We start from the raw sequence: 24826 nt of genomic DNA on the forward strand, positions 1-24826 counted from the left end.
AAATCATTATAACTACATAACAAGTACACAAATCCTGTTTTATTTCAAGCAGTTGTGGTGGAGGAGGTTGTGATATATATATTTTTCTAATTTAGTAAACTGGGGAACACAGAAATAGGGGCCCTGAGGGCTTCAGAAAGTTGGACACTAAGGGCCCAATTTTTTATTTTTTTTTAGAGTCAGCAGTAAAACCAGCTACAAGGTGCAATTTTATACATTGACAACACCATGTTGTACTGTAGAAGAGATGTGGAAGAAGCACAAACTTAAAATGTGTGTAACATTTTGGGAAAGTGGAACGTACAAGGACAACTCTAACTTACAGTGTAAAAATAATGTTGCTTAGTATTTGTGTGGTACATGCAAAAGGAGGCAGGTAGTATTTTCCCTGCATTCAAAAACACAAATAAAATTTGCACTACCATGACATCCAGAGATGAGGGCCTTCAAAGCTTTTGGTAGAGTGTAATGTAATGTTCTGGGCTTCAAAGGAAATTGACCAAAAGACCAGTATGCAGGTTGGAGAAGTAACTATATGTTATGCCTTGTCTCGAGGTAGTGTTCCAGAGGTACTACTACTGTGCGCCATCCATCCTTCTTATAGCAGTCCAGGGGGTAAAAATATCAAATAGCGATTTTTGTAAATCGCAGGTATCCTGTTCACTGTTTGATACATTTACACCCTGGACTGCTTCTCAGGAAAGTGACTGAGAAGGGAGGGGTAGGAGTTTTGAGAAGAAAGTTTTGTCAGTTTCCAGCTTGCAGCCTTATCCCATGGACTGTGATGCTTGGCTTTGGTGAAAAACTCATGGGCGAGATCGCTATTCCCCCAATTATTGAATTGCTTGCAAAAGGAGTCGAATGGCGCATTTGTTTATTCTTTTTAGTCTAATTTTGGAAAAGAAGAGTACTTCTCCTCTCAGCACCCAGCTTTATCAAGCCCAATGAGGAGTGTTCCCAAAATGGAAATATTTTAAAAGTGACATTAGTAGACCAAATATTCAGCCAGAGAGTGTGGCGAAGGCAATTATACCGGTTGTTATACAAAAAGCAAGGTGACCAACTTCCTGCTCCACTTTCCAAATGTAAAGGTTCGTATCGGCAATCTGTACAGAAACTTTGGCCATCAAAGAAATGGAAACAGCATCCAAGTGACCCATTCTCTGCGGATTAGCCTAGACAACAGTGTTTGTGGGAAGGCTCCCAGGAAGAGAGCCTAGGTCAAATAGTTGCAAGATTCCATGAGAATCCCTCAGGGGTTCTCATGTGTAGAGGCTCCAACGGCCTGCACATGCACCAGCACAATTCCATTGTGTATGCCAGTTTAAGCCCCATATACACAATGAAGGTACTCTGCGACATACAGAAAACATACACGTATGCAATGACATCATCGGACACATACAGATGCAGAGTATGATATGAACACAGGACTGGTTTTTCTAGAACCCAGGCCTCGCGCTTCACTTTCTTTCTTCAATCACAGCGCTGACCCCATAGGCAACCACACAGTATCTTCTTTTCCCTTCCTTTCCCCCTTTGTGAAATTGGGATTATTGAGATTGATAATATGATACTTCTGCATGGAGGTATATATGATGTTGCCACGCAGAAACTGATATATTGGAAAGAATGCCATAAATAGGAAAGAAAATTACATATGGGAAATGTTGGATAGAAGCCCACATACACAAAGACAGGATACATATGTGAGACATTAGAAGAGATATGTAATGTAAGTCAATGTATTTTCAAACAGATATTGTAATATCAATGCTGAAGTGTTTTATAAGATATGTTATAGATGTTTAAGATTATGTTACTGAACATATATGTTTTTTCATTCTTATTAGAATGGCGCGCTATTCCGCCGATGTACGTTTCACTATCAAACTTTTTCAAGGATACCAAGAAAGAAAATAATATACACTCTAAGGCGGCGGTTCCCAAAGTGTGCGCCGCGGCTCCCAGGGGTGCCGCGGCGCTGTCACTGGGGTGCCGCAGCGCTGTCACTGGGGTGCCGGGACTCAGCAGCCTCCTCTCTCACGCAGCTGTCACTGAATGACGTCAATGACAGCTGCGGGAGAGAGGAGGCTGCTGGGTCCCAGCGCCGCCTGGATTGGTAAGTTTCTGTTTTCTTTATTTTTTCTATGGCTAGCGCCTGGCGCGGGGCAGAGTGAGAGGGATAGTAGCAGAGGAGGAGGACAGATGGCAGAGGAGGGGGACAGAGGGCAGAGGAGGGGGACAGAGGGCAGAGGAGGGGGACAGAGGGCAGAGGAGGGGGACAGAGGAGGGGGACAGCGTGACAGAAAGCAGAGGAGGGGGACAGAGGAGGGTGACAGCGTGAGAGAGGGCAGAGGAGGGTGACAGCGTGAGAGAGGGCAGAGGAGGGGGACAGAGGGCAGAGGAGGGGGACAGAGGGCAGAGAAGGGGGACAGAGGGCAGAGGAGGGGGACAGAGGGCAGAGAAGGGGGACAGAGGGCAGAGGAGGGGGACAGCGTGACAGAGAGCAGAGGAGGGGGACACAGGGCAGAGGAGGGGGAAAGCGTGAGAGAGGGCAGAGGAGGGTGACAGCGTGAGAGAGGGCAGAGGAGGGGGACAGCGTGACAGAGGGCAGAGGAGGGGACAGCGTGACAGAGGGCAGAGGAGGGGACAGCGTGACAGAGGGCAGAGGGGGCAACGTGCCTGGATGCAGAGGGGGCAGTGCGCCTGGATGCAGAGGGGGCAGTGCGCCTGGATACAGAGGGGGCAGTGCGCCTGGATGCAGAGGGGGCAGTGCGCCTGGATGCAGAGGAGGCAGTGTGCCTGGATGCAGAGGGGGCAGAGTGTCTGGATGCAGAGGGGCATTTTTGCATACAACTAAATAAGTATTTCTGTTGTGACCTAAATACTTATTACAATTTTTTGACCCAACTACTTCTAAAACAGGACTGCTCAGTAATTATTTTGGAGGGGTGCCTTGAAAAAATTTGGAGACTCTAAGGGTGCCGCGAACTGCAAAAGTTTGGGAACCACTGCTCTAAGGATTGATAATAGGACCTCCTTAAGTTTATTAGCTGTGTGAACCTTCCTACTGATCACTGGCTAGATTGATACAATAAGAGCAGGTATGGACCGAATAACTGTTAAAAGTCAGTTTGAGACTTAGTTCTAAGCTAGTTCAGGGGTAACCCTAAAAAGGGGAAACCTGGGCTTTAATATAATACTCTAACAAGGGAGCTTTATAAAAGGCGTATATCTATTGGCATAATGGAAAACCTTATGTAGGATTTATGTAGTCATTGTATGGAGAAATCAGTGAGTTTAGATAGGACCAAATATTAGTGTCACTATAGGTTCCGATATGAACACCTATCTTTAACCTATATATTTACCTACAAGAAGGGGTGTGATACATTTCTTATATATATCTATACACATACATACACACAAACTGAGCGGCGCGCTAAGTTGGTTTAATACTACCAGTTTTAACAGTTTTCTACGTTTACATATCACTCTCATCTATCATATCTTAATATTTCGCTAATCAATGTTATTCCAACATGGACTTTATTTTAGATTTATTTTATTTTAATGTATACCAACAAAATTTATAAGTATTAATGTTTAGACTTTGAGTGCCCCAGGGACACATTTCTCTTTTTGCTCCTCTAATTAAAATAAGTGATACATATGTGTGGGAGCACCTGTCCTCCGAGATCAAGTTATTACTAAAATTGGAAGAGTCTATATGTAAATTGAAAACAGAGGATTTGTCTACCCGGTGCGATATACAGTACATCCACTTATTGAACATATATGTTGCAATGTTATTTTGTAAGTAAAGGATACTATTTTAAACAAATGAATCTGCACTATAGCTGAGTTTTCTATAGTATATAAAGTTTTGATACAGTAATTTTAGTGTTATTATGAAAAGGTTGATGATGTTTAGATAATGTAGGACAAGAGTATGTGTGGTCTAAATAGCACAAGGAAAAGTGTGGATGCAATTAAACAATTATTTATCCTAGGTAGAGTACAGTGTATAGCAGGTATATCCTAGATAGAGTACAGTGTATAGCAACATTTAATATCCCCTATTTCTGGAGATAGGACATAAAATACCAATCGCATATTGTGTATGGTTATTAGTAGTGATGATGATTTTGGTAATTATTTTGAGTTGTCATAACAGTCTTTTTAAGCGTATTGTTATGTACTTCCTCATAACCAGGTCAGTGCCACAAGATTGGCAGAGATAATGTAATAATCTTTAAAAAGGGAACAAAAACTGAACAATATAATAGACACGTGTGCCCAACTTCTGTCATGAATTATTTGATGAGATACTGAGGGATGCAATACTAAATCTATTGCAGAAAATTATTTGATAGCATCATTTCATGAAAGACCAGTCATGGCTAACAAACAGGGCTAGTTGTTTTTTGAGGGGTTAAGTTTCAAACTGGATCTTGGCAGCCTCTTTGAAACTAAATTAGCAACATTCACATTGGACCTTTGTTATGCCTTTCTTTAGATGAACACAACTAGAATTTATGAAAGATTGAACTTGATGGACCTGTGTCTTTTTACAGCATATGCAACTGTAACTAAACAATAATAATAAAAATGATGCCAATTGTTACCCTACATGATTTAGCAGAATGAGAAGTCCCATCATTTTATGTGATATTGTACAACTTACCTTTGTAAGTTTCTCCTGCAGTTCTTGAATCTTGTTCTGTTGCTCAGCATTGATCTGGCCATAGAGATGACAGCAATGCATTAATACATTATGGATCTCATTTAGAGTTGGGAGTATGTGTTTTTATTGTGTGAGTTATGCATTTCCATACTGTGTGCAAAAAAAAAAGTGCCTGTGCCTAGAGTTTTGTGTATCTTAGTCTTGCGGCCCCTTACGCATGGAGAGGAAGAACAGAGAGGAGTTACATAAGAAAGGAAATGTTCACGTAAATACGACTGAATTAGACTTGGCCACATCCCCAGATATGCCTCTTAGAAGGCTAGTGTAAACATGTGCAGTGATAATCACCATCAGCAGCACTATGTAGCCACTTCTGATGAGTGGGTTGCATATTGCTAATACTCATTAGCACCTTTGCAATATTAGATCAATTTGCGGCTGTCTATTCAAGTGACTTATTTTTCATTTGCATTTAAACTACTGTAAGAAAGATGATTTTTTTTTTTAGTGTAAACAACAGATGTGGAAATGTTTGAATTTTATATGGTAAATGTATCTTTAGCTTTTATTAATAACTATGAAGATAATCTATCTTGTGTATAAAACATTACATTGTATTATTACATTATTATGTTGCGTACAAACAGGATAATACAAATTTTGCATTTACTAATAACACTGTCAAGTCACATCTCTATGCTATTGTTAGGAGTAAGCATACACACACTTGTATTACGCCTGGCATAAGTACTACTGCTTTTGAATTGAATGCTTCTTGAGAAATGTCTGAATCTATATACACACGTAGGTATGCTTGTTGTCACGTACGTATTATTCTGCGTACATTCAGAGCACAAAATGCTCCCGACTCTAGATGAGGCCTTATGAGAAAACAATACTCAGAATTACAGGTGTCGCCATCAAACCCAACACTTTAATCAATTAAAGAGCATCCCTACTGTATACATTATTTTACGCTATTGTAGCCATTTTGGGGTGCAAAAAAAATGTCTGAAAATTAGGAAGTAGAGCCTCAGAGACGTTGCTGGTTTCAAGGGACTTGATAAGTCCCACTTCCATGAATATCGGCGCAGACACCATATAAATTATTGTGTCCATAGTAGTCTAGCTCAATCCTACTGACTGACAGGACAGAAGGAACACCACTAAAAAGAAGTAAATGCAAAGTATTTATTTTTCAACACAAACAGTTCAAACAAACAAAAGCAGTTTCAAGATTTGTAGTGGCTGAAAAAAAAAACAGCTATATGAATCTTATTTGAATAATGAAGACCACATTGACACAAACTGGTCAATCATTTTAAGGCCTCTTAAACCTAGGTGAAATGTTTCAGGGGGTAAGCATTATATTAAGGAAGTTTGATGACTTTAAAAAAAAAAAAAAAAAGTATTAAAGAAAAATTACAAAATATATACCTTCTCAAGTTTAGAATGCAGCTCACCAACTTCAGCTTTACCGTGATCTTTAGCCTGCAGAAAGCAAAATAAACTGTAAACATCACAGACTGGGCTTGACTACATTTGAAGATTGATCATCAGTAATAAATGTCAAAAATTAAAAACTGTGTGTCTATAACAGGCATACTGTGAAAATTACAATCACATATTTACAAAATTGAAAATGGTAGGTCCAACAATTTCTAACCTGAGATTAGGTGTAGAATGTGATATTTAATATCTGCATACATTTTTTATACATACATAAATTAAATCCTTTACTCTTAGTGTATTCCAGGAACACTGGAACAATCGGGTAAAGAGACTTCATGCTAGGGTTTGGGCAGTTTAAATTTAGCACCAAAAGACTAAACTCCTCCACCTCTGTACACCACTAACCAAGACAAAAGAACAAAACAAGGAGGAACCGAACGAGAGAGGGGAAATACAAGTTTCTCTGATTACAAGCAAGTGATTACCTGAAACTTTAATAAGTAGAACAAGAGTATAAAGAGTGGGTGCCCAGTGCCCCCCCTCAAGTATTTAACATCCGCATAAAAATCTTGTTTTCTTTTTCACCCTTAGAGGGACACAGGAACACTGGGGACATCCTAATGCTGTCCCTACAGGAAAGTACGCTTATAAGTTGAAAGGGTAGGGGATACATAGTGGGGGATTGTAATATGTACAAAAGTCCGATTTCTACATCACATTTAGCAAAATATAGACAATTTAAACAATTAATGATAGTGAGGCATTCAATCAAGCTAAGGGGTTGGGGTCCACAGAACCTGGTGGGTGAAGAATAGAGCCCTCACCAACTGTAACAAACTCATGCCAATTATACCATTTTACCAGGGGAGAGGAGGCTGCCATGGAGTAAGGGACTCTCTGTCATCTCCATTTCAAAACTAAATTGTATTTTGGTGATAATTTTGGGGATAGTGGGAGGGAAAGGATTTTTCCCTAGTTGGGCTATTTGTGCTTTGGCAGCAAATAGGGTGTGTCCCCAAATGTACTTATAATGCTTCTGGATATGTTTCAGAAATAAAGTGGAAGAGGGCCACTAACGGGAAAGGAGTTAAGGATATCTTCGTGACTTGTATGCCAAGTCAAAGACCTCTGCCCACATTGGCTGAATAAGAGGACAAGTCCAAAATACATGGACAATGTCTACCACTTCTCCACAATTGCGCCAGCATATTTTGGCGTGAGGTCTAAATAATAACTTCAATAACATTTCCAGATGATTAGCACATTTGGACATTTTGAGTAGGTTGGTATATATAATTTCCCACTGCTCGTGGGATAAAGAAAGATGGAGATCCAATTCCCATTTAGATCTGGAAGATGTCTTGGGTAGGTCTTACATGTGAGTCAAGTTTTGAAACTCGAAGATGATAGCACCTTTACCATGGCCCTTAGTTAATTTAGAATGGATCAGCGCCGGGGGCGATCTAAGAGGACATTGGCGTTGGGTCAGCCCTTTGACCCAGTCTCACAATAGCAAATAATTATAGAGGAAAAGTGAAATTCTTCCTATAATGGCAAGTGAGTAAACATCCTTGACTGTCCGAAAGGATAAGTTGAGGTTGGGAATGAGTTTAGCTACTTCGGCTAATGAGAGGTTATCTAGTTTGGGGAATGAAGTCCTCAGTTAAACCAACAGTCCTGTCCCAGACCCATAAGGGATCTAGTGTTGAAGAAGGGGTATGGAAACATTTGGGACTGAGGGATTTAGGGAGCCAGAGTAGCTAATCAATGGAGAAGGATGGATTCAGGATTCGTTCCAGATCAACCCAGGGCTAATGATGTATTGGGAGTGTCCAGTCTCTAATCTGGGAAATGATTTATGCTTCTTGATATCTGACTAAGTTCGGGATGGCAAGACCTCCTTAACATCTGGCCAAGGTCATGCAATTTAAAGACAAGCATGAAGGCTTGCCGCTCCAAATATACTTGAGCATGAGAGAGCAGCACGAGTCCAGATACTTCTTTGGAGTGAGGTAAAGCATTGTTCAAAAAAACATACATCAGCTTAGGGAGTAGCACCATTTTGAATGCTGCCACCCTCCCCAGCCTGGACACCTCAAAGCCCATCCAGGGCAGTTTAGACTCTAGCAGACAGGTCGTGATATAGAGCAATAATGGTCTTAAGAATAGCGCCGTGAAAACCAAATTTAACCAAGGTGTCTCTCATGAAGTCCCAGTGTAGCCTGTTGAATGCCTTCTCAGCAACCAAACAAAGCGCCAACAAAAACCCTGCTGTCTTGAAACATGCTCCACAACATTAAAGACTCTCCATGTATTATCAGATGCCAAGTGCCCCATAACAAAGCCAAATTGGTCGGGATGTATTTCATTTGGGATCAGAGGCCCCAGCCTGTTATCTATCAATTTGCCATAAATTGTCAGTGTTGAGTAGGGCTATTAGCCTATAGCTCCCGCAATCAGGTTTCAGTCTTTACCAGGTTTTGGAATCATTACGATCTGAGCATTTCCTCATAAACCTGCCACAGTCAGTGTCTGTATTGTACAGATACAATAAAGAGGTATAAGATCCTTGTGGAAAGTAATATAAAATATCATTAATGTATCCTGTGTCAGCTCAAGTTTAGCATCACAGGAAGGGCAAGGTTTAACTTGTGTTTCTAGGATGGAAAGTTTAGACTCAAGTTCATTTTGTAAATGGGCATTCGCTCTTAAGTCTAGAGACTATTTCTATTGGCACTCCCATGAACTGAATTGAGCACCAGTATGTATAAATAGAGGTATCTGCCCGTTTATTAGTATTCATAAATAGTGATAGAGCGTATTAGAGGACTGTCTTACTCTCTAACGGAGTCGGGAGATATTTAGGGAAACAGCAAGGTCGACTGATTTTTAATAGTCCAGTCCACAATAGCAGGGCATGGACCAACTATGTAATTGGGAGTATGGAGATTGATTTGGATTGCTGAAGAGTCCACTTATCCGTAAAGATATAATCTATATGGGAATAGGTTTTATGAACGGGCAAGTGATATGAGGTGCAGAGACCATCCAAACATCATAGATGTCGTATTCTGCCAATAATAATCTCAAGGAGAGAGCGGGAGAAGGTAGAGTGGCGTGGTGGGGGGTAGGCCTTGTCAAGACTTAGGTCTAGAACTAGGATAAATCCTCCCATCAGAATTAGGTTTCTGATTCAAAGATTCTGGACCTCTCTTAATGTGGCTTTAAGAAACGTGATTTCCCTACAGTCAGGACCATAGAGCGTGACAAGTGTCACTGGCTTATCATCCCGAACCCCCGCCAAAATAAAAAAAAGCTACACTGTTTGTCTTCATATCAATTTCTGAGGTTGATGGAAATTTGGTAACTAAAAATGATGGTTACTATATCACGCTTAAGAGGACCTTGTGAGGAAAAGTGGGAATCCTGAATGGCAACTATATCTGCCTTATAGGGCAAAAACGAAGAAAGGTTCAAAAAGTCATTAATTCGGGGAATTTAGGCCAGAACATTTAATGCAAAAAACTCAGTATGTAGCAAAGTGGAAAAAAAGGCAAAATGGGTAACAGTCACATATATTAATCTAAATAAAATAAACCTAAATCGTAAATCGGAGAACGTTGCAACGTGGCTAAATTGCAGAAAAGGCCAGATTGAAACATGTAAAAAATGTATAATATCAAAATAGCAAATTTCAAAACCACCTGCCGTAACCATAGTACATGGAAATGTGACAGGTTATCATATATAACTGTCTTAGCCATTCCATTCAGAATGGTTTGAAAGTGCTCTGGGGTGCGCATGATGTCCCAGCCTTTCAACAGCTGAAGTCCCTCTTCTGGAGTAGTGACAACATGAATGGAGTGGTGTGGAGATGTTTCTTTTCATAATGAGCTCACAGGGAACCCCCAGCAATAAAGAATATTATTTCCTTGCACTGCAGATGTGACAGCATGGAATGATCTCCTCTTATTGATGGTGGCCGAGGAAAAGTCAGAGGAATAGTTGAAGTTTAAAGAGGACCTCTGTACCTTGAGCCACTCTAGCCGCTCTCAATAGCCTCTCAATCACATGAAAGAAATGCATTCTGAGGAGTTGGTTGACGCTCTAGGCCTGGGTAATCTATGGATGCGATCCATAAGGAGATCTTGATTTCCACCCAATGAAAGCAATTATGCGGATTAGTGCTGATACATATGACAAAAGGTCAACTATTAGCAAACGATTCTGGGATGCCTCTGATATTAACATTACTGCGTCTCGACCGGTTTTCCATATCCGCCATTTCGTCTTTGAAGGATTACAATTCCTGCTGCAGTGTGTCATGAGCTTTATGATGTTGTTATGAGATGCAACCAGTTACCCTATTTTTTTGCTCAAGGTGGTTGGTGCGATCCCCAATTTCCTTTATCTCCACACTGAGCTCTCTTATGGACGCTCTCATTTTGTTAGAGAGCTCAGAGGTAAGGTTAGCAAGCATAATCTGCAGTGTACCAAAAGTCAGTGGAGCATTAGGTTCAAGATGAGTGGGAGGGGTGGAGGGGTCCATGACCACTAGAGTTGGAGGAGCAGGAGTGTCCATCCCAGACTGGGTGTCTGATAGTGAGTGGGCTATTCTTTTCTACATTGACCGAAAAGTGTTTGAACCAGTTTACTGTAGAAAGGGTTTTAGTACTCATTCTTTATTTGGAGCATATGTGAGGGCAGTGATCCATCAGAGTAAGCAATCACAAAACAGTGGGACAAGACTGTCAAAGGCAATCAGATGTCTGATGTTAGTAAACCATCTGTAGGCCGCCTAGCCAGAGGTTAGTAGCTAGACATGATCAGGTGAAAATATCTCTCCAGAGTCACAAAGGCAACAAAGGTAAGGTAGTCAGGCATGTCAGTAGGGAGAGATAGACAAATGCAGTTTTCTCCTGTCGCTATCGGTGAGGTTAAAAGGTAGGGCGACACCAGCTAGTCAAGTGGTCCCCAGAGCGGAATGGGACTCGTAACAGGTAATCTCTCCTGTAGCAGGGTTGGCAATTTCCCCCTGTATATATGGCAGCAGGGCAAAGGGACACCAGGGTTTAGCTATACTTTCTGACATATAAGTCTGTAAGCTGGGTGTGCCTGTGGAATAGGACAGTGGGGAGTGTTATAAATTGCCCACTTGTTAAGACAAAAATCCAAGTCTGTTGCAATTAAAAAGAAAATAAACAGATACTGGCAGAAGTCTGGTGCTAGAACCCTGTAGCAATCAAGAGGTCAAGCAGCAAAACATAGGAGGAAGTGTCCAGGTGTGCGCACGGCAGCAAACTGAGGAGGAAGCATCGTCTTGGCAAGCTTCAAGTTACTCACTGCTGACTGAGCACCAAAACTACAGCAAACTTGTTAGGCATGCAGCGTGGCTGAGGTTACACGGTCGGCCGGGTGCAGGAGGCAATCTCACCTGAGAAGGAATGAGCTGCATTGAGACGTTCAGGTGAGTATGGAGGGCACTGTACTGGAACAGAGGCTCAAATGCAGAGCCGAGGATCAGACTTTGAACAGGCAGCAAAGATGCCGGGCCACAGCAGGAGGCAGAGAGGCCACCAGGTTCCGGTACCCAACGGACGGTCACTAGATGACTCCTGGAGGTGGAGAAGAGGAACCAGCAGTTGTTGGAGATCCATGCATTGAGGTAGGTTCCTAGGTGGAGGGGTATACCCAAGGATGTTGGCAGATTGGCACCAGTGGTACCGGAGTGAAGCGGAAAAGCATCCATCCATGAAGGCTGTCAAGTCAAGCCCCATAAAATCTGTAATACTTGATGAAAGTGTGGAACCAAGACCAGGTGGCCGTCTGGCACAGCTGCTCAGCAGAAACAATGTGCCACGCCACCCAGGAGGCACTCAGCAATCCGGTAGAATATGCCATTACATTTTGGGGACAAGCTGTTCTGCTTCAATGTAAGCCTGATAAATTAGTAATCGACCTAGCTAGGGGGCATCATATAGGGCCAAAATGGTCATCCGTCCTACACGCTTCACAGGTCTTATAAACATAAGTCCAAAAACCCTGACAAGGTCCAGAGTGAGAAGAGAACCCTCTTCACTCAGAGACCTACGAGCACTAAACCACAATGTCCTGATTTAAGTGTAAAGTGGAGACCACTTTGGGCAGAAATGAAGGTTTAGTCTGTAAGACAACCATGTCTTCATGAAAGTCTTAAAAAAAAAAAAAATTTCAGTTAAGGAATTTTATCTCCACTGAATACAAATATTTGAAAAGAGGATCCGGTAAGGTCAACACCAGGTTGAGATGCCAAGGAGTTACTGGTGGAATGTATGAATGTTGCATATGCATCAACCCTTATGACCAAGTTTTCTTTGAAAGCATACCGAAAGGGATGAAATCTGAACCTTCAGAGAGATAAGTCACAAGCCACCATCCAGACCCTCCTGCAAGAACAGCAGTAGATGGGCAAAATAAAAAGAAGAGATAGGAAACACTTTTCTTTTGTACCTTTAGATATAAAACTCCCACACCCTTTGATAATTCCTGTCTGTAACAGGCTACCTTGCTGTTAGGCAAACTCTTAACTCTAAGAATCAAGAATAAATAGTGACACCTTTAAAACCAGCAGATCTTAACCTTGGTGATGAAAAGACTTAACAGAACTAGCCTTAGAGGCAGATGCCACAATGAGTCCTCTGCCTTTTAGAGAATCTCCATGTACCATGACATTCAAGGCCAGTTCATCAGAATTACCTGAATGCCCTCTCTTTTACATTTTTTAGCAACCATGAACAAATTGCTACAGGAGGAAACAGGAAAATCAGACAAAAGTTCAATGGGACAGACACGCATCTGCTAAAAATGCCTTAAGATGACTTGTCCAGGAGCAGAAGTGGTGCACCTCGTGGTTCAACCAGGATGCCATCATGTCAACATCTGTCTGACCCCATCATTCCACAATCTCCTGAAAGACTTCTGAGTAAAGAGACAATTCCCAGGATCAAGTGCATGTCTGCTGTGAAAACCTGCTTCCCAGCTTTTACACATCTGGAATGGACACCACCACCCACCGCATGATCCTGCTCGTTATATTCATGACAAGGGAGTGAACGCCTTGGTGCCTCCCTGATGATCGGAGTATGCCAGTACCATGGAATTTTTACTGATTTTTATGGCCCTTACCACCAAGAGTTGACTCCAGTGAATAGAGTGTTGATCACCGCATTGCGTTCCAGCACATTTATCCTGAGTATTTACTCCTCTGGTATACAAATACAATGAAATCACCTCTGAAGAGCAACAGCCAATCGGCTGCGAAGGCTGGCACCCACTGTCACAATTGTCCAATCCCAAATAGAGAAGGGGCAAACCCTATTGAGGTTATGTCCCTTCAGCCACCTAAGAAGTAACCGACGCACCTTTGGTGACAGTCTTATGAAGTGTTTGATCTAACTTGTTCTAGATTGCAACACCGAAAAATTGTACCACCTCTTGCAATTGCAAGATCATCTTCCCCAAGACCTTCACTCAAGGCCAGACTGTGAGCTAACAGGTAATTTGCTAGGGACTATTGACTGAAAAGAAAGGTCCTTTCCTGTTGCAAAAACTCTTCAGCTAACAGGTGTCGAACAGTAGGACCAGGAAAACTATCTGCTGTGAAGAATTTTATTTCTTGTAGCTGATGAAACAACCATGAGATTCTAAGCTCTAGGCCATCTCTTGTACATATACAACAGGGTCAGAGATCACATCTTGATCAGAAGATCGTCCAGATAGGGAATGTCGGAAGGGGAGACATCATAGCCATGATTTCTGTGAACACCAGAGGCACTGTTGTCAAGCCTGAGTTTAAAACTGATGGGACTGAAATGCAAATCAAGAAGGCACTGGTGACATTCCCAGTTAAGAATAATCAAGTATGCATCCTTAATGTCCATGAACACCATGAACTTGTTCTATTTATTGCTTGTGACTGTATCACTTATAAGTAACTTATGGTATAAATGTATTTCAAGGAAATAGTGCAGGGCGCTTATTTATATAATTGCAAATGCACTTACTTATTTTTAATATCATGTATATTTTGGTAAAGGAAATCTTTATTTCTGAAACCAGGGAAGAAACTCGTTTGTTTTAACGTTGCTAGAGGAAATTCATGATTTCTGAGGTATATATCTGATACAATAAGCATTTGTGGAGGAAGTCTTTTGTGTATCGTGATGTGGGGAAATGAGTTGTTTGAGGTTTTGTAACTTTCTTTGGGAATGTGTATTCTGCAGCTGTTTGAAGAAAGGACCCATGTTAATCTCATGTTAATTAGACCTTTTGATGTGTGAGGGTCCAGCATCTGAAGGATTAAGACTTGATACTAGATGTCCTGCGTTTTAAAACGAGATGTAGGAAATCACAGCAAGTTTTAGAATATCACAGATAAGTGTAAATATTGTTAGCTTTGCATTGCATGTAAATCCATGTTTGGGTAAACAAATTCCACCATGATTCTAAAAATAGAACAGACCCCTTAAGGGGACCTTAAGGGGACTGGCTTACCCAGTGAAGCTGTGTTCAAATCTGTATAAAATCTGTATAAAAAGCACTGTCTTGTATTGAATATTGTTCTTCATGTTCCATCTGACCTGCTCCCTGGTACTTTCAACCAGGGTGAGCAAATAAACATCGCTTGCTTCAAAAGACCTGCTTGGAAACTTCTCTATCCCCGTGACCTGCAGATTAGTTTCCGGCTGTTTCTGAGGTTTGGACCCAGTATCAAGTACCACCGCTCTGCCCGCTACCCGGCAGCTATAGCCTGTGTGATAGGCCAGGGGGGATCCATCCACAGCAACCCTGATCCATAGGAAGAGGTCTGAAGTACCAGCCCAGATACACCAGTAACGGGGTACACTATACAGAAGAAACCCGGTTCTGGATGCTGGTAAGGGAGTCCACAGGTGGCAGCATTTGTAAGCCACTCCTACTGCAGTGAGTGGGCGCATTTGGGATATAAAAGGGAACGGTAGCAAAGTAAGCCCAGCCGGTTCCCAGCAACAACAGACAGGGTGGCATAGGTCTGCATCATGTCACATTGCTGTTTATGACAAACCTCAAAGATTCCATCTTGAACCTGTCCTCAGGTTAAGAATGGACCAAATGGATGTATGGTTTTTGGACCAAGAAAAGATTTGAGTAGAAACACATCCCCTTCTGCTCCTCCAGGACTGGAATCACTACACCTGTGAAGATTGAGGATGTAATGGCTTACCAAGGGGCAAAACATTGTTTAACATCCACAATGATAAGTAGTGAAAAACAGTCTATGTAGAGAATTGAGGAGATCTATATATAATGTATCCCTAACTTCAGATTCCACTAACGCAGGTGTCTGAGCCGGAGTCAAATTCTCTCATTATATAATATTCAGAAATTAAGGCTGTTGATCAGCTGTACCTGGTGAACTATATGTGAGTTCAGTATTACTTTGTTTATTAAATTTTATTGCTCTTTACAATTGTATCCCCTTCCATTTATTATACCGCCGCTGGAAGGGTGTCCATTGCACGAGATACAGCTGCTTTTAAAGGAAAACATCTTCTGGCTATTTTGCCCGTATATCTGGGTATCCATTGTATGAGATACAGCTGCTTTTAAAGAAAAACATCTTCTGGCTATTATGCTCATATTTCTGGTACGCATATGAATTATTACCTATACACAAAGTGGTGTGTGTTTTCTTGGGCTACGTTGTTCTATACATATATCCTGGTGCATTCTTTAATACCACACCTGGTTGAACATTCTGTGGTGTTTCACGTGGTGCATTATTCTTTGCATTACAATATTATACTATGTTTGCCTTTTTCCATGCCTTTGGATTGTTCCTGAGTTGAGATCCAGTGTTACAACTCCCTAAGAGGATCCACTCAAGTCTAGATGATACATCTTTACCTGACGGTACGCATATATATACACATTTTTTTCTTGTTGTCCTGGTATAACACTATGAGGCGCCCCGCCTGTGCTTTGTTCTAGTAATATATATATATATATATATATATAATGTATGTATATTATAATGTATGTATATTTATTATATATTCCCCAGGTGGGTAGTCTACATGTGATGCTGATTGTTTGCCTCAGAGCTTGGTAGCTGGATGGTTAGCTGCCCAAGCCCTTTGGAATCGGATCCTGCCTCCCAGGCCCTAAGCCAGAGATCACGGCATACTGAGAATGCGATCCTAACCCCAATAAGCCCCACACCCCAAATATTCAGATACCTTACAGATGTGTTCAAACAAAGTTAGCAAATCGATCTGGGTCTACCTGGCTGCAAAACCTCCGCCAGTTGCCCTGACCAAATATCAATTGCTTTATTCACCCAAGCTTACTATAGTACGAGTTTAATCTAGGCCCTGCCGCAGCCCCACAAGTCGATTTGTCTGGTGAAAGCACAATGGGCAAGTGCCTCAGAAAGGAAGGGTTGCACTTTAGGTCTCCCACAGAGGAGGCACAGCAGGGAGGTCTCTGCTCATCCTCCCGGGACTTTCACTAAGCTGTGTAAGTGGACTGGGCCAAAGATCTTTTCTAGGATGGGTTTTGTCATTTCAGTGGAACTCCCTTCAGTTGAGTGTGGCCACCAGTCATCCGCTTCACAACTACGCATAAGCAGTCAGCACCTGATTGGCCACTAGCAATTTGAAGTTACATTTGAAAGAGGTTAAATATTTTACTGATGCCCCTCATCCAGGCTTAGTCTTGGATGTACTCCCCTTACCAGACCAGATATGACAGGAACCATAAGGAAAGATAAAGAGCACAGTTGTAGCGCATAATGACAATTTGAAATGTGAAACTGCTAAATAAACCACAGAGCAAAGTGGTTGAAAAGAATCACAGTCACAAAACAACCAACCTTCAGTCTATACTTGGCTACCATCCAGAAGGACAGCCCTTCACCCACCCTGTGCCTACTGAGCACCTGACACCAGTCCCACCTTTCACCCCTGAACACCAGAAGCTCTGAACATACTCTGCATGTGTCGGCCCCGACTGCAGAAATCGGATAGAATTGGTCACGAGAGATGCAGCACCATCCTTTGTTAAGATGATGCCTGGGTAATGGTGGTGGAAAATGTTGTTTCAAATACTCATTAAATGCTCAACTGGGCTCAGATCTGTTGTCTCTCAAGGACAAGACATATTGTTAACATTAGTGTCATGCTCATCAAACCATTCAGTGAAAACACAGGCTGTGATTGGGGCATTGTCATCCAGAAAGAAACACCTCCCATCAGAAAAGAAATACTGCAAGGTGGGGTGAAGGTGGTCATTAGCAATTATTATTGACCTTGCCTTCTAAGGGAATGACTGCACCCACAACGAAAAAAGGGAGTTCACTACATAATGGAACCACCTGATCCATTCACTGTTAGAAACAAGCATCAACAAGCTCATCTCTTTCATGAGCAACTGTATTAATCTTGCTGTTAAGGTGTTAATTTAAGGAGGCGCTGGCTCTACAATTTACAAGTCTTTGTAAAGCACATTGTAGAGCCGTGTATTACAAGCAGTCACTGTTAAGAGCCTGTCGGGAAATACACCATCGGTGTGATCGTGGCTGGGTATGCAGTGTCGGGTTTGTCTGCTTCGATATGAAGACTAAAATCGGGGATGTTATGCCGAAATAACTCATAAGGCACACTTGTGTGGAATCCCTTTCTTTTAATATGCTTCATGTCCCTCATCACCTAGTAATTTGCATTTGTTGTCCACAAACAACAGTATTATATTGGCAATATCACTAAAAGGATTAAGAGCACGCGGAGAAGACAAGTGGAGGCAGCAAGGCGCATTCAAGATCCCTAAGTGGTTGGCATTATAGTACAGGAGCCATGTCTGGGCAATCCACCCACTTTTTAGAGATAGCACTGAACTTATCTGACTTACCTCTATAAATATAATTGTATAGTAAAGTAGAATACTGTATGAGTCTAGTGAGCAATAGTTAAATTATAAGTGAATTTTTAGTTTGGTCTGTAATAGTAATTAATGGCTCAGAGGTTGTTGTTTTTTTTGTAGTGAGTAAGGTTTTGGTAGCAAATTTTGAGGTAAGGGTTTTTCAGAAATGTCCGTATAATCATTTAATCTGTTGTTAAAGGGCTCATAATCTGGGGTGAAAGGTTCCTTATCCAAGAGGACATTTATGACAAAGGACAGGTAAACCGATGCAAAATTTGGCTATATGCGCTAAAGTATAATAAGACTGATGTACAATATGCAGTTGCACGTACAATTTTCGATACTTAGACAAGACTGGCAAAGTGCCTCTAACTAATCAGCTCTCAGCCGGAGGATATCATGGTGAATGTTTTCTTTGCAGGGAAGAGTATATCTCACTGCTTTGTGTTGCTTAAATGTAAGAAGTCTATTAAGTTGGAGCATGCTGAACCTAAAATGCTTAAAACAGCTTAAAAAATATATATATATATTTTTATACTTCACTATAAATCCTTTTCTCTTAGTCCATTGGGGGAGATAGTGTAGATCCAGTTATGCTGGCAATTTCTTAAAAGTTGTCTGTTGAGACTTCCCCCTCTATACCTAACTCCTGTAAGATCCTCAGTTTATGTTTGACCAAGCCCCACAGAAAGAGAGAGACATGAACAGTGGAGGAGAAGCATAACAGTCTCCTGAACAAAAAGAAACCATGAACATACCACACAATAGGAGAACCCAGAATGTAAAGGGTGTTCCCCAATTGAATAAGAGAAGAGTATTTAATGCAAGTTTAACAATCCTATATTCTTAGGCATGTATTGGGGTACCTTGGTGACATCCCATAGATGCCATAACAGATGGGAACACTCAGAAGAAACAGCGCAAAGCACATGTCTCCCAAAACTGACATCCCTGGATGCAAACAGATTAAACTTATAAAATCTGGTAAAAGTGTGAACAGAGGACCGGTACTTGGAGGCCAGGGGCTAGATCCCCTCCCTCCTCTCTGGCATATCCTCTCCCTTCCAGAGCTTGGCAAACTACAGGACTATAATATATGATGTAGACATGGGTTTACTTTTATAGGCCAGCTGTACGAAGGTGGGTGCTTAGTTTGTTGCTCAATTGTCTCAGGAAGATGGGATCCATAATACCGCCTTTTATTGCTATCTCCAACTGCGAAAACACCCTTAACACCCAATTCTCTATTCCCACTTTCCAGCTCCAACATTCTCCTGTAAATTTTCTATTGTCCACTGCTGGCACTTAAAACACCATTTCAATACTGTATTCCACGGCATCAGATGATCTGAACTCCCTATGGTCCAGCTGGGAGATGGATTTGGGCCCCCTCCTGAATGAGCAATGGTCCAACATGCTTAAAAGTATGTGCAACGCCACCCCGTCTCCGACTACCAGCAGATACATCTGTATGTTATGCAAAGGATTTATTAGGCTCAGGCTACCACACATGGGTCTCTAGTATCCCAGGGCCACGCCTTCTGCACCTTTCTACTAGTAATGGTTCGGTGTGCAGTATGGGCAATGTTGATGCTGATAATGTTTCTGGGTATTATAAATCTGACAACATGGTTGTAGATGTAAACCTTGCTATGTGAATTGTATGCCACGTCCTAGACCACTTGCTTAACATTAGCTATAATTAATAATCAGTTAGTAATAGATCTCTTCAAGTGTACATTTACGGGCAGTGGCTAGAGTACTGGTGGTATCTGTGTATCCTTATGCTTTGCTACTATTTATGCCTTGTTTTGTTTTTAAAAATATTAAAAAAGTTACTTGACTTAAATAAAAAAAAGTGTGAACAGCTGCTCAGCTGAGGCTCCATATTGTGATACCCAAGAGGCACTCAACAACCTTGTGGAGTAACCCTGAAGATTCTGTGGAACAGGCTGCCCTGCTCCACTATAAGCCTGACAGATTACAGCCATAATTCATCTAATTGTGGTAACCATAGAAGCCGGCCAGCCGCTCTTATGCGCATCATAGTGACCAAAAGATCCTCAGTCCAATGCACATCTCAAGACCTCTACACATATGGCTGCAAGGCTCTGATCACATCCAGATAGCAAAAACAGCCGTCTTCTGGAAACCTACTCTTGACCAGTTCCAGGATGACAATGTCCTGATTAAGGTGACATATGAAAACCACCTTGGGTTGAAAAGAAGTTTCGGTGAAAAACCTCCCTAGCCTTATAGAAAACTAGAAGAGAAAATTTGATGTCAATACAGCTATCTCTGAAACTCTTATAACAGTAGAAAGAGTCACAAATTTGAAATCTACAGAGACTCCCGATTCAAAGGGTGAGTGCTATAAAGTATTCAAGACCAAGTTAAGATCCCACTGGGCCACTGGAGGCACATAAGGAGAAGTACATCCTGCAAAAATGTCTGAAGTTCAGGTAACAGAACCAGTCTTCTTTGAAAGAAAATGGAGAGAGGGCACACCTTAAGAGAGCTAAGGCGCAGACCGGAGTCCATCCCCTCTTATAAGGACATGAGTAACTGCTGTAAACGAAAAAGAAGAGGTAGGAAATGCTCCACTCCCACTAGGAAATATATGTTTTTCCAGACTCCAGATAAAATCTGTCCGCAACCGGTTTCCTTGTCCAAAGCATGGATTGCACCACATGATCAGACACACCCTTCACTTAAAGGATCATGGCTTCAGCAATCATATCGTAAAATCCAGCCGCTCTAAAACTTGGTATAGAAACACCCCTTGACTTAGAAGATCTGGTCTGAGTAGGCAAATGCCACAGAGGACCCACCGCCATGGAGAGAACAACAGTGTATCAGACCCTAAATGGCCAATTTGGAGTGATCAGAATGACCTGAACGTCCTTTTTTTCACATATTTCAAAACCCTTGGATGCATTGCTACTAAAGGGAACAGGTATACCAGGTGAAACCACAAAGGAACTGTTATGGCGTCAACCAAGACAGTCCTTGGATCTGTTGCCCTGGAGCAACCTTGTGATTCAAACGATACGCCATCATATCAACATCTGACTGACCCCACCTACCACAATATGGCAAAAGACCTCTGGATGCAGACTATTTTCCAGGGTAAAGAGGCTGCCTGCTCATAAACTCTGACTTCCAATTCCAAGATGAAGTCTGCTAGGATAGCCTGAATGTTCTTGTCATCCCACCAAAGGATCCTGCATATCTCTTACATGACCAGAGGACTCCTGGTGTCTCCCTGGTGTTTGAGGTAGCGCACTGTCCTAGCACTGCCTGGCTTTACCTCACTGCCCTTCCCAGCAGCAGATGCTCTGCGCTCACAAGAGCCTAAATCATTTCCAATAGCAAAAACAGCCTATGTTTCTGGGAGTCAAAAGGAAGACCCAAAAGTATCATCTGCTGTGCCGGAATCTATTTAGACTTCTTGTAGTTCAGCGTGCAGCAAATGGGATTTCAGAAACAGCTGCAAATGAGACAGAAGCACTGATAGCGACACTGCCTTGATGAGAAGATTGCGCAAGTAGGCAATGATAGCTGCTTCCTTAGACCACAATAGAGCCACCATTACCTTGGAAATGTGGTAGTCACAGAAACTAATCATTGGACTGAAGAGCAAACCTGAGAAGGGACCGATGTCCCTCCCAGATTAGAACATGTAAATACATTTTCTTGATGTCCAAAACCACCAAAAACTCATCCCATTCCATGCTGTTTATTGCAGATTTCAAGAACGCAATCTTCAAACGTCACGTTTTGAACTAAAAAAGTTGGAGTAAAACCACAAACATTTTGAATGGTCCGGACTGATAGAACCACATCGGCTTTTGAATGGTCTCTTGCAGACACTTTGTCTAGTTTGCAGTATGCACTATGGTAAAAAAATAAATAAAATGGTCTGGTTGGAGATCTGAGGAGATTAACGATTCCGCTCACCCAGGCACCTGTGGTAGTACTGAATCACTGATCCCAGAAAAGAAGTATAAAGGCTCCCTCCACAGCAGATCCTGGGTGGGCAGAATGACCTTCTTGACGATCGCTTGCCTCACTTTTTGCATACCTTCTCTACAGAAAGAAGCTTGTTATCAGTATGCTGATTCCTCATTCCCCAGAGAACCGAAATAAACAAAACCAGGAGCCTTTGGACTTGAGAACAAAAAAAGAAAGCAATTTTACCTCCTGTAGCCTGACTAATAATGTAATCAAGCTCAAGCCCAAACAAGACACCTACCGAAAAAGGAAAGGACTCCACATCAACCTTCTGGGCCTTCAGCCAGAGTGTCCGATGTGCCAAAACTGGTGAGGATGATCATAGCCCCAATCAGATTTGCTTTCAGAGCTGCCTCTCCTAAGCACTCTGCTCTCTGAATGTGCTCCACCAAGGGGCCCTTGCAGTTACAAAAATGGATTTAAGGATGGGATGACACAGACTGTAATGTAGAGGACACCCTTAAGTATAGTTGCACTGGGAATGGGAATGGACAACCGTGCTACCGGGGTGTCAACCTTGGGAATCATTTCTCACCTAACAATATCCTCAACAATAAGAATAACCATTCTGTAGCCTAGGGGACTCCTGGTCAGACAAGATCCACACCTCGCCCAACATATCATCCAACTGGGAGGAAGAAAGAAAACAAAGCTTTCTTTTTGCCTTTTGAACAGAGAAATCCCCGCATCATCTGGGACAGTTATATCTAGGATGTCTAATTCTTGACGTCGAGCCCATATCAGCTCATCTACCCCATCAGAAGGGACATCTTCCCCCCCAAAAAGGAGTCCTTATCATCCGACCTACAAGTACTTCACTCTTCTCCTGGGAGGAAGTCAGAATGTGGCTCATACAGATTATGATATACTCCTGTGCTTCAGCAGACCCTGAAATGAAGACATCAGACTTATGAACCAAGAAGCTTCCTCTAGCACCGCCACCACAGGACTGACAGTACTTTGGCAGATCCACTGTCTGAGGTGCCAGCCAAAAACCCTGCAGAGATGGAAGGAATCTGGGAAGGATCTCCCTTCCAGGTATGGGCAGCTGTGCAAGCTCAACAATAGAATTGGAAAGAGATCTAGCCCAGGCATGTCAGTACTAAACCAACCTGGTGCAAACGGCACAGAATCCTCAGACTGGCAGCCTGCGCACCAAGCGTATGTACCTGACTGTCCAGATGGCAAATTGGACTGGATTCAGCAAAGGCATCCCCTGGTTCCACCCAATTGCCTGTACCAGGCAGAGCACAGTAATCTGTGATATGTACCGCCCTGTCTTAAGCCCGCAGCTTCGGATCACTGAGAGCCGTCGATGCGGCTTAGTTATGAAAAATACAAAATAAAAGAACAAGTAAATTAAAGAAAATGCTGTCAAAGGCAGTTCTTAAAGAAAAAAATAACCCCATGTACTGCCAGGCACATAAACTAAACTGAGGACCTTACAGGAGTGGGGTATAGAGGGGGGGGAGCTAGGAATAATGTTTAACAAATTTTAAGTGTCATCCGATAGATGCCTGAGAAAAAATGTTTTAAGAAGACCAAACTCAATTGCCATTTCTCCTTTTAGGAATGATTTTAGGATTGTGTCTTGGCATAAACAACATAGGTGAATCACTCCCTTGGCTCTAAAACCGCAACCGCCCTCTAGCATGTGTAAATCAGGCTAGAGCTTGCTTCATAAGGGAGTTGGGGAAAACTGGGGAAGGCTGTGCCTTCAAGCATTTAAAGAAAAGGTCCACTAAGGATGAAACACCTGACTGTCCCATCCTTTATTAAGCATAGTCTATCTATTTAGTTGCACCAGACCACCAAAAGTTAAGCCTTGCAATTTATTTCAGAAGTTTATGTTGTTTTTGCTGGCCAAAACACAGAAACCAGTATTTGAATTACGAGCTTTGAAAAAGGACAAAGGAATGCATACAGTAGGTTGCAATAGTACTTAAATAATCACGGGAAGGAAAATTTAAATATAATAACTGGACTAGCAGACTTTTGTTTTATCAGTTATTAATTTAAGCCATGTACAGACATTTCTAGAGGCGCAATCTTTGTGTAAACTGTGTACCTAAGCACTTAAAATCTGTCAAACACTGTAGCAGTGTTGGCACATATATATATATATATCAGAGGAGACATCTGGATCTATGAGGAAGATTGTAGATTGTCAGATACTGAGACCCGAGTATGTGCCTGATTCTAGGATTATGTCTAGTTCTCTCCACAGATGGATGAGGGTCGTCCATGAATAATACCATGCATTCAACATAAAGCCCCACTTTATCCTGTACTCTCCCCACGAACAGCACCACTGCTGTGGGATCAGCCCCAAGTCTGCCCACCAGTGACTCTACAAGAAGGACAGAAAGAAGGAAGTCAGCAGGCCTCCCTGCTTGGTCCCTTGACCCATAGGATAAATATTAGACATCCAACCATTTTAAAAGCTCAAGATCTACGACAGGTTTAGAGACCAGGCCTACTTAACAAAAACAGGACCAATACCAAAGGATTTCAAGACTTGGTAGAGATACTTCCACTCATTCCAGTCAAAGTCCTTGCCCAATCCAGCAATACCATGATCCTTGACCTTGCATATGTAAATACTGTTAAATTAGGCAGGCATAAAGTCGGTTTGGTCTTGGAGAGGCAGTATCATGATCTGAGGAGGAGACTGGATAAGCAAGAAATCACAGGCAGAGCTGAATACTGGAAGGAGCAGCACAGAGTACTGAA

General features: G+C 42.1%; 1 protein-coding gene across 1 annotated transcript in view; it reads right to left on the reverse strand.

Moving 5' to 3' along the window:
* The window catches only part of CIT (citron rho-interacting serine/threonine kinase), a 122336-nt gene that overhangs the window by 48991 nt on the left and 48519 nt on the right, over positions 1–24826 (reverse strand). The window contains exons 15-16 of the mRNA XM_075214796.1: positions 6128–6181; positions 4691–4744 (exon numbers count right to left, since the gene is read on the reverse strand). Coding sequence (XP_075070897.1) covers positions 4691–4744; positions 6128–6181 — 108 coding nt within the window. The remainder of the gene's footprint in view (positions 1–4690; positions 4745–6127; positions 6182–24826) is intronic.

Source organism: Mixophyes fleayi, chromosome 1, assembly GCF_038048845.1.
Source record: "Mixophyes fleayi isolate aMixFle1 chromosome 1, aMixFle1.hap1, whole genome shotgun sequence".
Classification (NCBI taxonomy): domain Eukaryota; kingdom Metazoa; phylum Chordata; class Amphibia; order Anura; family Limnodynastidae; genus Mixophyes; species Mixophyes fleayi.